Here is a 13,125-nt window from a genome sequence, read left to right on the forward strand (position 1 = left end):
ATACGCCCCTGATGTTAAATGGAGCTCCAAATATATATATATTTAATAAAAATACTAATAACCGGCGACATATTTTGTTTATATGGAGTAATATGAGGAGAAAGTGTATATGGCATATAACCTTTCCCTATATCTCCTCCTATTACTCCATATATTGGTCCCTTAATACTGCACCTCCTTTATAGCTGTTGTAAATGCCTTTTCACTGTGATAGTCCGTATACACCGAAATATCTGCAGTTGTCTTTGCTATAATGCCTCATACACAAAATCCCTATGATCCCGACCCTATAGAACAACTATGAAAACCATTTTACTGCGGTCACTGTCCACTCCAGCAGACACACAACAATTCATCCCTAATAATCCCTGCTAGGTGCTGGCCTGTGTGAGGCGCGCACATTGCGGGTGTACAGTCAGTAGTAGGAGGCAGAGAGGTGACTCACAGCTCACACTGCTGCTGCTGCTGCTATACCTGGACTTGGGATAGGGGGAGGGGACAGTGACAGCAGCCGTAGTACAGATGCCAGTGAGGGGGAGCGATAGCGGCAAGCAGGGGGACGCGAGAGGGTACACCTATGATAGAGGTGAGGTGGGCCAGGTATTGGGCGGTGATAGAGAAGACAGATTAGGGGGAGGGTGGCAAAATAAAAACAGGCAAGTGGAATAGGAATTATAGGGGGGCTAGGTAAATATCTCGCATTCCAAGATGGTGGCAAGGAGGTAAAAGGACTGGACACAATACATACAAATTGGGAAAAGGGTCTAGATGAATTCTAGGTAAATTAAAAAGAGTAAGCCTAGACAAATGGGGTAATGGGCGGCAAAGGGAAAGAGAGGGAGGCGGGGATGTGAATTACGTGTGAGGGGTGAAAGACTGCCAGGTGTGAGGCCGGTGTGCCCGGGGAGAGGGGCACCAGAGAGACAGGTAAATATTAGGGAAGGGGAGGGAGAGCTGAGGGCACAGGGAGAGGGGAGGGACAGACGCACATTGTACGCAGCAGCAGCCACTGTCCCTGCTGCTGCCTCCCCCACACATCGCTGCTGCTGCGCCGGGACCCTCCTCCCCTGTACAGGGAGACCCTCCTCACTCAGGAGCCTGCTGGCTACAGCACACACGCCCCCCGCACTGCTACACACACACACACGTACATTACATACATACTGTACACACATACATTCAACCACCTATTGCACATAGAAGGGGTGGATTACACAGACCGGCTTCTGTGCTGTCACTTTCACAGCTTTTAATTAAGCATCCCCCCTAACACCCCTCCCTCTGCCTCCCCTCCCTCCTCTGGGAAGCTAGAGAAGAGGCAAAGAAAAGCATTGGGGGAACAAAGGAGGAGGGGGGCAAGGGAATAGGGGCAGCGGCAGTAGAGAGGGAGAGTGAGGCTGTGGGAGAAGAGCTGACCCCTGGCAGGTTACACTGAGACAGACGGCAAAAAAGACCAAGCATCACCAGAGCAGGCTGCAGTGAGACAGCAGTAGCCAAATTAAGAGCGCTGTGTGTGCATGGACCTTGCGAACTGAGACAGCTGGACATACGGAAGAGACTGCAGCGGTGAAAGACAGGTGCTGTCTATCTTCTAGGGAGGAGAGCGTCTGGCACCTGCTCCCTCCGCCGTGACTGCAGACATGGGCAGCGTGTGAGGGGGCACTCACCATCTCCTGGTTACAGCGTGGCAGCCCGAGTCTCCCCCAGGGAGTAACACTGCTCCACATAACATAACAAATCTTTTTATATTTGTAATTATACATTTACTGTATTTTTACTGGTCTCATATATATTTTACTCTTTCTCATGGGCCCATTGCCTTGAGATTTGAAGGGTCCTGACCTTGCTCTGTTTTTGGAGAGAGGAGCTGGTATCTCCATCCTCACCATTTCTGTCAGATAAACATCTTCCAATAGTATCCCCCTTTTTTTCTATATATTTGATCATCTGATTATTTTGGTTTGACAGATTTTTTTTAAAACATTTTTGTGGGGTCTCAGGTTTTCAGTCATTTTTATTGAAATACATTCTCTAAAGACAGCATCTTATTTTTGAGCTACCTCATTGCATTTTTAAAAATACCACATTTTTATTTGTACTGTTTAAAATCTGTTAATGTTTTGTTTCATGGTTCCCTGTAAACGTTCTATCAACTAGTGTCTTACTCTTTGGGGGGGCTCAGCCCCCTTTTTCTTACCATTTTATTGCTCTCTCAAACCATGAAGCCCTTGGAGAAATTCTTAAAGAAACAGAGCTCCCATCTCTCCGGTCCCCGGCACCTACATCGGAGGCAAAGCGTTTCCAAAATTTTGCCCTCTTTTCTGAGGGATACCCCTGGAGACTCCTCTGGTGGGGAAAGATGTGAGGAAGACCCTTCTGGAGATCCCCAACCTTCTCATGACTGCTTGGAGCTACCAGATGGACTGCGCTCCCCTCTCTCCTTTTCATCTGATGAACTCTCCCCTTCAGAACCTCTCACACCACCACCAGGGTCTGGTGGATGGACGCTTACCCCTCCTGGGCCTCTGTTTGCACCTGATACGTCGGATGCCCTCCTGGGAAGGGTACTGGATCAGTTATTGACTGCCCCTAGACTGAGTGATGCAGCTGGTAAGTAAAGGGTTAAGGCTGGTGAAGTAGTATAATTATATTGCTGAAGGTGCCACTGCTGATGCCAAGGAATCAAAGGCTGCTATTGTTAAGGTTGGCAACAGCAATGATGCCTGTGCCATGAAAAATGTATTTTTCAGTATTGTAGCCTTAAACTTTCTTGACTCAAAATCTAGTGAGCAGGTAATCCAGAGGTGGAGTGATTGACATGTCCTGTACTTGTGATGTGACTAACTCTAATATGGTCGGTGCTATATGGACTTTTTTTAATTTAACCACAAGCTAACATGTAACTTGCGCCATGTAAAAAAATTGATGGGGCATGCATAAATGTGGTATTTGGCTGTGTTTTGCAACCATTATTGTTCATTTATTTTGGTAACATTTAGTATAAAGGGATGGTTCAAAAAATGCATAAGATATGTCTTCTACACACTTTACATACAAAATATAATGCATAAGGAAAACTGGGGATAAAGCATAATACTTTAAAAAAACTCAACAAAGGAACATTAGTTCATTTAATAAAATGTATAATAAATTGATCTGTTTCTGTTTTAACAGTTTTTAATTAAATCGTAGAAAAAACGACTGTACATAACCATACCTGTTTTTATTACCGACAAAGTAACTTAATGTGTTATGAGACTCAAGACAAGCAGATATATGAACAGTGAAAGGAAGTTTTGTTTCCATGATTGCTTATGTCAGTGATAGTCTGCATAGCATGTATATAACATGTGGACAGTTACATAATTAGCGGTGGGTGTTTGGTGAAACATTAATCATAGATAATCTTCTGAGCTGTAGATGGTAAAGATCCAGAGGATGGCATAGTGATGGAATTACAACTGGTTGCATTAGGTATTTTAGCCATGGTAAATACAAAAAGGTGCTGGAATAGTAACCAATGTACCAGTCCGTGGGGTAGGCTTGGTATGCATTAAATGCCAAGATGGGTACCGTCATGCCTGCTTGTGATAGGAATAGGGACTCACTATTCGCTAAGGATTGTGATGCTGATTCTGTTCCTATCATCTATAAATCCAATTTTACTAGGCCTAAGGTGTTTGTCATAGCTCAATCACAAACTACAGCGTGATATATGGTACAAACTGCTTGTAGCCATAGTTAGATTAGAACTGTCACACTTGACAGCCATACTACGCTGAGTCTGATACATGTATGACATGACTGGCTTAGTCAGAGATGCTGAGTCTGATAGATAATGTGATTGGCTAATCTAGGAATGCTGAGGCTGGTAAATATAATCGGCATGTCCTGAAACGGACATTTGCAGTTGGGGCCTCTTACTGTGGGGTGACATTGAGAAGGGAGTTGGGACCACGGAAAAATGTGGCCGTGGTAAGGGTAGTGGTGCGGTTTTGAGGGAGGGGAGACCCCTGGACCCAGCATTTGTCGGGAACAATATAGTAGTATATATATTTCACTGTCTAAGTATCTAAGGGGGTGAATCTTAGCAGCGATGGCCATGATGTGCTGTTCTGGAACAGCACATCGCAACCAGTAACATTGTTAGTTTTTTATCGCGACCCATAGAGATGCATAGGAAAACCAATGTAGCAATGTTATAGGTACCATATATTTCAGTCGATTATCATTGGTACATTTATGACTGAAGACAGGGATGCTGAATATGATACATGTATGACTGTCTAAATGACCTAAACGGAATCATCGTACATTTATTAAGGAGGCACCACAAGTTATGTGTGTAGAGAAGCGAGAGCTTACATTCTCGATTGCTGATATGTGCAATTATGACACAGTGAATGCTGAAGTAGGGGAAGTGGATATCAGGATCTAGAAGATGACAAGGTATGCAAGCATGAAGAGTTGAGTTACGGGGCAGCATCTGAAGCATTGTAACTTGGGGAGAGTCTGGTAGGGCGGGGCAAGTAGTTCCATAGGTGGGGCGCTGCACGGGAAACATCTCGGAAATGGTACCGGGAGGAGGTTATAAGAGGAGAATAGAGTTGAAGGTCAGAAAACAGTTCTTGAGCTGAGGTGTATCTTGTGACAAGGTTAGACATATATGGAGGGTAAACATGTTTAACAGACTAGTGGGGGGACTTAAATTAGACACAATAATTTACCGCGGGCTAATAGATGCACAGGGACTATTCAAATAGCCCCAAAGGCAGCATGCAGGCTGCAGTGAACGGGGATTTTTTATTTTTGAGCACGAGCTTGTTTTCGGGTGCCGTGACCATGTTAACACATAGGTCCAGGAATTAGCTTGGATTCTGTGTGTTAAGGCCCATTAACAGTTAACTTATCAGGCAAGGAAAAGGGGCTCTAATTTAATAGCCCTGGGCGTTAAAGCCCGAGGCTACCACTCTTTTTCGCACCCGGTAAATTATCGAGGCTAATTGAATTCTGACCTAGGGCTGCAGACAAGGAGGGCCTCATTCTGAGTTAGGAGTCTTCTGTCTGTGCAGGCTTCTGTCAAACAGGCTGGTGCTACTGGTTACATTGACTAACTCACACCTTGTAATGAAACTCGCAATTTACAATTTGTGAGTTTTCCCGCAGTAATAATAGCATTAAACTCGAAATTCAGATAAACTCGCAGGCTATTACATACTGCTAGTTTCGGAGCAAACTCCCATCATACGCCTTGCGTGACGACGCAAGTCCAATCATTACATAAAAACTCGTAACCTATTACATTTCCCCCACTGAGTCTGATACATTTATATGACTGGATTTGCCAGTGATGCCGAGTCTGATTACATATATGACTTACTTTGCATGGAATCCTGAGTCTGATACATATATGACTGTCTAAGCCTAGGTATGCTAAAGTTTATACATCAAAAAAAATGTCTACGTGAGGAATGCAAAGTCTGATACATGTGTGACTTGAAATTCAGGTATACTCAGTCTGATACACACAGGTATGTGTATATCTACCATATATTATAATATATTACACACACATTTCTGGTAAAAAGCTTTAGAACTTTTTCCCAGTTTTTATTGAAACTTGTGCTGTTTAATTTCAGAGTACATTGAGACATTAAAGTATAGAACAAATAAACAAAGTAATTCTACAATATCTTTTTTAACAAAATCTTATCAACCTTGTCTCATTAAAGTAGCCACATTTTGCACACATAACCGTTGAACATTTTTTCTACAATGGAAATCCAAATATTGTTCGTGAAGTTCTTCCCAATAGTGTTGGAGTAGTTCGCACGAATGTGTTGCACTTGTAGGTTACTTTGCTTTTACCTTTCTGTCCAGTTCATCCCAAACCAGTTCAAAGGGGTTAAAGTGTTGAGACTGTGCTGGTCATTCCAAGCCTACTGTCATTTCCTGTAGTTCTGACGTTTTCTGGAGGTATCTTTTGGGTCAATATTTTGACCAATTAGATGTAGACCTGAGGGTACTGATGGCGCTGCAAAATGCTGTGGTAGCTCTTTTGGTTCAGGTGCAAAGCATTGAATCGGGATCCAGCAAAAGAGCATCAGACCATCATGGTTCCTCCTCCATGTTTGCAGTTGGTGTCACAGGTTTATTTAATAAGTTGCAGATTGGAAAAATCCTCGTGCTTAACCCTGAAATTTAAAAGGGCAATGCTTTAAATAGCCAAACCTGGGGTGTTTCGCTATTAAAAGCATTATACTTTTCAATTTTGGGCTTAAACACGCCATCACTTAGGAAATAAAGCCCACACACTAAGGGGTCTATTCAGCAACGATTGTTTTTACATAAAAAACACAGAAACTTTGATTTCCGTATTTTTTATGTAAATCCAGCAATGGGATAATGGAGAAGATAACGCAATTATATTCTCCATTAATTCCCTGCTCACAGAGTACCGCACTGTAGGGATCAGCCATTGATCTCTACAGTGTTTTAACGCTTTTTGCTATTCAGCAAAGCAAAAAGTTAAATCACTGGAAAAATATTTACTTTATATAACGCCATCTCAGTATGGCATTATATGAGGAAAATACTTAAATATCCCAAAAACTGCAGGGACAGAGGATAATTTTCCCATAAGTCCCTGCAGCATCTTGTAAGTCCGTCCAGTCTCCGTCCCTAGTTTCCGGTGGTCGCCGATAGGAAAGTCCAACTAGAGCATGTTAAACCTGCCGAAAGTGATTGACATGTGTATACAGGCTTTACAATAGCCTGTATACATGTATATTTAACATTTATATATAAATATTAAATATAAAAGCACATAAATATACATGTATACAGGCTAGTATAAAGCCTGTATACACCTGTCAATCAATTTGGACAGGATGGAGATGCACTTACCACGTCGGCAGTCACGGCAAGCAGGGGCGGAGACTATTCCCGAGCGCATGACTGAGCATGTGCAGAGGAACAAACAAGGTATTGTTTTCGGAAACCCGAAAACAATGCCTTCTGTGACATCGCAGGGACAGCGTGTTACCGCAACCGCTGTCCCTGCACAAAATATTGCGGAATAGCAGCAATAAATCATAATTGACGATGTTGCCCGATAATATTCTGGGCAACATCGTCACTCTTGCTAAATAGACCCCTCAGTAACTATCCATTCGCCTACTCTATGACATACAAAAACCCTGCATGATACACCAAAGATTTAAAATTTTGATTCATTGGTTCATAAAACCTTATTCCAACCTTCAGTCATCCACTGGTGGTGCTTCATGTCCCAGTTAAGCCTCTTTTTCATGTTACAGAACAGCTATAAGTTGTTAACCCATTACTTGTCCCCTGAAATAGGCCTTTTTTATAGCTCTGAAATTAACATCAGTTTTTGCTAACCTAAACCTTTCTTTTTAACCTCTCGCAATTGATCACTTACTTTTGTATCTTTTCAAGTTATTCAATGGTCTTGAATTCCTTAAATTTCAATAAAAACTGGAAAAATGGGGGTGTTCTAAGGGGCCTATATATCAAAGCTGGGAGAGAGATAAAATTGTGAGAGATAAAGTACTAACCAATCAGCTTCCAATTTACATTTTGCAGGCTGTGTTTAAAAAAATGATAGGAGCTAATTGGTTGCTAATTTATGTGTTACAATTTTATCTATCTCCCAGCTTTGATACATAGGCCCCCAAATCTTTTAACTGTGTGTGTGCACTCCTCTATAGGTGCGTACACACTGGGCGATTAGGAAACACTGCATGATTACAACATCGTAATCGTACCGTCGTTCCTGATCACCAGTAGTGGCTGCACTGAACGATCAGTCGTTCAGTGCAGGCACTGTCCATCATTCCTGAACATGCCAATCTGTTGTTATCGGCAGATTGTGCTGCATGTTCAGGCGATGGACAATGTCGGAAACGACCAACGGGAGCGCGCATCGCTGGTCGTTCCGACATAAAAGTGCACGATTTGTGCACGATTACTGAACGGTTGCAATGTCGTAATCGTGCAATCGCTCCATAATATCGCCCAGTTGTACGCACCTTATGGCATTCCACTTATACCCATCTTTCCTCTTGTGCGAGTACCATGGTAATGTTTAGCTTTTTTTGCCATGCAGCCGGCTGGTCTGCCGATAAGGAAGCCTTTTGTGTTGCCCACTTGCCTTCCCGTATGACAACAATGGTTTAATAAATCACCTAGGCAAATTGAGCATGAAAGATGCACCTTAGTATGTATATAAACTTACACAATAATGGCTAAAATTCAAACAAATAATACACTTCTAAGTCTCAGCAGCATCTTTGTCCCAGTCAATCTTGGCCTCTGAACCACAAAGTTTACTTTCTACCCATGTAGTAGGAACTGCACTCAATATTTTCCCACTACTAGTGGATACACACATTAGTAAAGTCTATGAAGGCGTGACGATCCACTTGCAGTCTAACCTCATCCGGCCTTTCACCAGTCCCGTTATAATCATAATCCCATGTCAGCACTGTCCAAGAGAGATATCCCTTCGGTCTTCCGTCTGCATTTCTTTAAACCACACTAATGCTGCGTACACACGGTACGATTAAACAGGACGATATGAACGATAACGATATTACAATACATAATCAAAAGCATGTTTACACAATAGTAGCAGTGTGTGTGCATCCCCAAATGGCAACATTTTAGAATTATACAAGGGTCATAAGAGAATACATACATTTGTGAACACAGTATAATAAAGCAATGTTAAACAGGAAAAAAAACTATTTTCAAGGTTCTGACACTACACACTTCTACAATCCATCCTTAATGCAGCATGGACAGTGATGTTTTTCTCCCGCCACTCCTCATTCACCGCACTATTCTGTAAATACCTACACTTGCTCCCCACTTCCTCCAGGATTCAATTCTATCTGTACATCCTCACCTCCAAAGCGGCTCCCCAGTTATGATGGAACTCCCTGCCCCACCTGACCAGATTCTCTCCCAACCTCCAATCTTTCAAGTGTTCTCTCAAAACCCACCTTTGCGCTATAGCAGTGGTTCTCAAACTCAGCCCTCAGGACCCCCAAACAGTGCATGTTTTCCAGGTCACCCAGCAGGTGCACAGGTGCATTCATTTATCACTGACACATTTTAAAAGATGCACAGGTGGAGCTAATTATTTCATTTGTGATTCTGTGAGGCAACCTGGAAAACATGAACTGTTTGGGGTCTGAGGACCAAGTTTGAGAACCTGTTCACTATAACTTGTCCGACAAGCATATGAGACTACTCTCTCTACACCAGTGGATCTCAAACTCTGTATTCAGGACCACAAACAGTTGATGTTTTCCAGGTCTCCTAGCATATGCACAGGTGTATTCATTACTCACTGAACCATTTTAAAAGATCCAATGGTGGAACTAATTATGTCACTTGCGATTCTGTGAGGAGACCTGGAAAACATGCAATATTTGGGGTCCTGAGAACCGAGTTTGAGAACGTGCTCTACACAATCTATCTCTTTCATCTACTATTCACTGTTCTCTTATTGGGGGAGATGTACGAAGCACAGCAACGGTATCAGCGCACGTTATGTGCGCTGATACCGCTTCTCCCCGATGTATGATCGGGGGTCTGGGCGGTAAATGACAGGGGCGCTGTGCGAACGGTCATAACGCATGACCGTTCGGCCGGCTGTAGCTGTCGTTATCGACAGTTACAGCCTGGCGTTAGCCTATCCCCACAGCAGGGACAGCGCTGTCCCTGCTGTGGCGGCTGCCGGCTCCATGCGGGGATCTCGCGATACTTGCGAGATCCCGCGCATGCTCAGTGGAGCCGGCCGGGAGAGAGACACAGCGCATCAGCACTAGGCTGATGCGCTGCTGTCTCTAGCGGGTAGCGCCGGAGGGGGTTTATTACATGTTTATACATCTCATCGGTAGTGCTTCCTGCTTCGCCTCGGTAAAGAGGCGAAGCGTGAAGCGTTATAGTGCCGCTATAATACATCTACCCCATTATCTCTTCTATTTGGCTCACAGTTGGGAGCAAAGTAAAAAAAAAAAAAAAAAAAAGCAAGTAAGTCTGAACCTCGGTAAAACCATGCTGCACTGCAGGTGGGGGAGATGTAAAATGTGCAGAGAGATTTAGATTTGGGAGGGGTGTGTCCAAACTCAGATCTAAATTGCAGTGTACAAATTAAGGTGCCCACCATTTGTGGGTGTCATACAAAAACAGCCATTTTCCCTACGTGCAAAAAACAATTAATGTATTTACACCCCTTGTATTGCAACAGTTTGTCCAGATGCAAAGTTAATTGCCATTTTTGCTTTGCTCTCTAGAATCAGCTTCTCTATCTCTAGAATATTAGCTATCTCTAGAATATTAGCTCCCACATGGTGAGACCTCTCTTCACACTGTTTCATGTCCCTCATCTCCTTTGTCAATCTCATGTGTTTTTATTATGTTTGTTTATTACGTATTTAGATGAGTTGTAATGCAACTGTATTAGCTACTGGTTAGGTACTTGTTATGTTATGTTTTTATATGTACTATTTATGACGTGTAATGCTGACTGTCTGGCTCTCTCCATATCACCTTGTGTATAAACAATAATGATGATGGGACTGTATATGATGAAAATAACCTGAATATAGTGGTCTTGAAATAGTTCTGCTTGCATGAGCTATATATAATGGGCAATGGGATTGTGGGCCTGATTCAGAGGTGGACGCAAAGGCCACCAGTGTTGCGACTCCTTACACAGAGGATCTGAGAAGTTATGCAAATGGCGCTGTCTCCATCTTTTGGAAAGAGACGCCCACTGACAGCTTCTCCAATCCTCCGCAGCATTGGATGAACATTGGAAACATTGGTCGCACCATTAGACCTCTAAGTAACCCCAAGGTTGCTCTGAATGCCCGTCTCAAGTAAGATGCCAGGGCCAGTGACATTGCGTCGGAAAGCGCAGTTGCTCGCTGCGACATGCCCCTGAAACAGTTGCGACACGCCTGTGTTTTTCTTGCCACTCATCTATTACCTCCCCCTAGTGGTCGCTATCTGTACATCACCCTGCGTCCTAATCCACACTGCGACCTCTATCGCAATACTAACTAGATAAGACCAAATGTAAACTGGGCTTTGTGCAGCCGCACCGCTTGCACACCCCTAGTTACGACCCTGAACTGCAGCATTTTTCATAGCATTGTATTACAGGCCCCTGGCAGTACGCCAGGTTATATAGGCAGGCAGGCTGGTGGTGTGTGTTCCCCTATCTGCCCTTACAGGACGTGTCCAAACTTTGAGGCACCTCTGGAGTAAGGTGCCCTCTACCCCTGGTAATCCAACTCCTGTAGTGTCTGCAAACACGTGTGCACAAGTTGAGACTCTTGTTGTTAGTGCAGCTGGAGTCAGCCTTATGGGCGCTCACTGCTGAGGGGGTACCTACACTGCGGATAGCACCCTGGGCATTCACTGCTGAGGGGGCAGCCTACACTGGGGGCAGCATCCTGAGCACTCACTGCTGAGGGGGTAACTTGGTGTTAAGCCCCTGTACACATGAGGGCATGGACGGATTGGCGATAGCTTCACCAGTAATTCTCAGTGTGCTGCTTTGTGTTTATATTTTGCATATATTGTAAATAATAATTTTACGCTGCCTGGTTTTGTAACTCCCCTGTGTGTAGCCATGCACTGTCTGCACTTCCTGTGTACTGTGTAAATGTCTCTTCGCCCTCCAGGCACACCAGCTGAAGTTCTACCACTTGCCCTGCCCCCTTTGAAGAATTAAGCTGCCGAAACAGCCTTGCTTCTACTAACCATGGCTGACAGGCAGGGCTGCATTAAGGGCTACATGGTCCAATTGGCTGTATTGGGAAGGGTAGAATCTGTGACCAGTGCTGTGTGGGTGTGGCCACCCCCTACACTCTCAGCCCCACTTTCTACCTACATTAATAAATAGAAAAAGTGCAGAATTTTGTGGGGGGGAAAAAATAGAAACACCATTTTAATAGTTAAGATTTATGGGCAACTATTTGATGCAGCTGGTCACCATCATGCTACCATGATGATGTGCCTATTTATGTGGAGGGCTGGAGCTGTAGTTCCACACACTTCATTGTTAATCTGGCCCTGTTGACAAGAGGAGAACAACCGTCCCAAGCCCAGCAGCCGGGAAACTCCTTCACAGAGGGAAAGTCCTATCTACTCTGTTACCAGCCAGCTTGAGGATTCACCTCTGGGGATTATGATGATGATGATGTCCTCCACAACGTGTCCGTCGACGGCAACTCCCTGACATCATCTTCTAGTGTGCACTCTTATGTGACTAGCGAGGCCAAATTCGATCTTGAAATTTCGGTTGCAGGCAGCACAGTATAACTGTCCCCTAGGTTTGACTGTGTAGTTATAGGAGGGTTTTGAGCAGGTTTTCCAGATTTGGCGCTTGGTGTCAAGATCTTCTAAGCAGAAACTTTCAAAGTTGTCAGTTCCATTTTTGACAGCATTTCGCCACTCCGTTTTACCAAGTGCGAGTTATTCCCAGGTGTCCTGAGACAGGCCGATTGAAACCAGGTGACGCTTCAAGACATCTTTGTACCGCAGCTATTGACCACCAGTCTTACGTTTTCCACTCGAAACCTCAGAGTATAAAACCGACTTTGGCAACCTCGAGTCATTCATCCGGACTAAGGGCCTGATTCAGACCCACTCGCGAGCGGCTGTCCGCTCGCAAGTGGGTCGATGGTCTGCACTGAGCATGCGCACGACGGAGGGAGCTCCGTCGTGCGCATGCGCCTGACGCGACGAGCGAAGGACTTTCCTTCGCTCGTTGTGTCTGATCAAAGGGGGCGTGCTGTCGATGTTGATTGACAGCACGCCCCCTTTGGTGGGCGTGCCTCCCTGACCGGGGCGTTCCCAAGGGAACGCCTACCGTCAGAAGCCGGCCCACTGACATCACTAGTGATGCCAGTGGGAGTGATTTTGGCTCTAATAGAGCCAAAATCACTCCGGGTCTTGCGGTTGAAAAACTGAACCGCAGGCTCCGGCTTGCAGTGGCGATGGTCGCGATGGTCATGACCATCGCGGCCATCAAACTGCACGCTCGTATAGGCTGTGGGTGGTGACCCACAGCTATACGAG

At 44.5% G+C, this 13,125-nt stretch overlaps 1 protein-coding gene across 1 annotated transcript in view; it reads left to right on the forward strand.

Moving 5' to 3' along the window:
• The first annotated feature begins 533 nt into the window (after positions 1-533).
• The window catches only part of RAPGEFL1 (Rap guanine nucleotide exchange factor like 1), an 86,175-nt gene continuing 73,583 nt past the window's right edge, over positions 534-13,125 (forward strand). The window contains exon 1 of the mRNA XM_088474641.1: positions 534-2,610. Coding sequence (XP_088330767.1) covers positions 2,220-2,610 — 391 coding nt within the window. The 5' untranslated portion in view covers positions 534-2,219. The remainder of the gene's footprint in view (positions 2,611-13,125) is intronic.

This window comes from Taudactylus pleione, unplaced genomic scaffold, assembly GCF_031769625.1.
Source record: "Taudactylus pleione unplaced genomic scaffold, aTauple2 ptg000155l, whole genome shotgun sequence".
Classification (NCBI taxonomy): domain Eukaryota; kingdom Metazoa; phylum Chordata; class Amphibia; order Anura; family Myobatrachidae; genus Taudactylus; species Taudactylus pleione.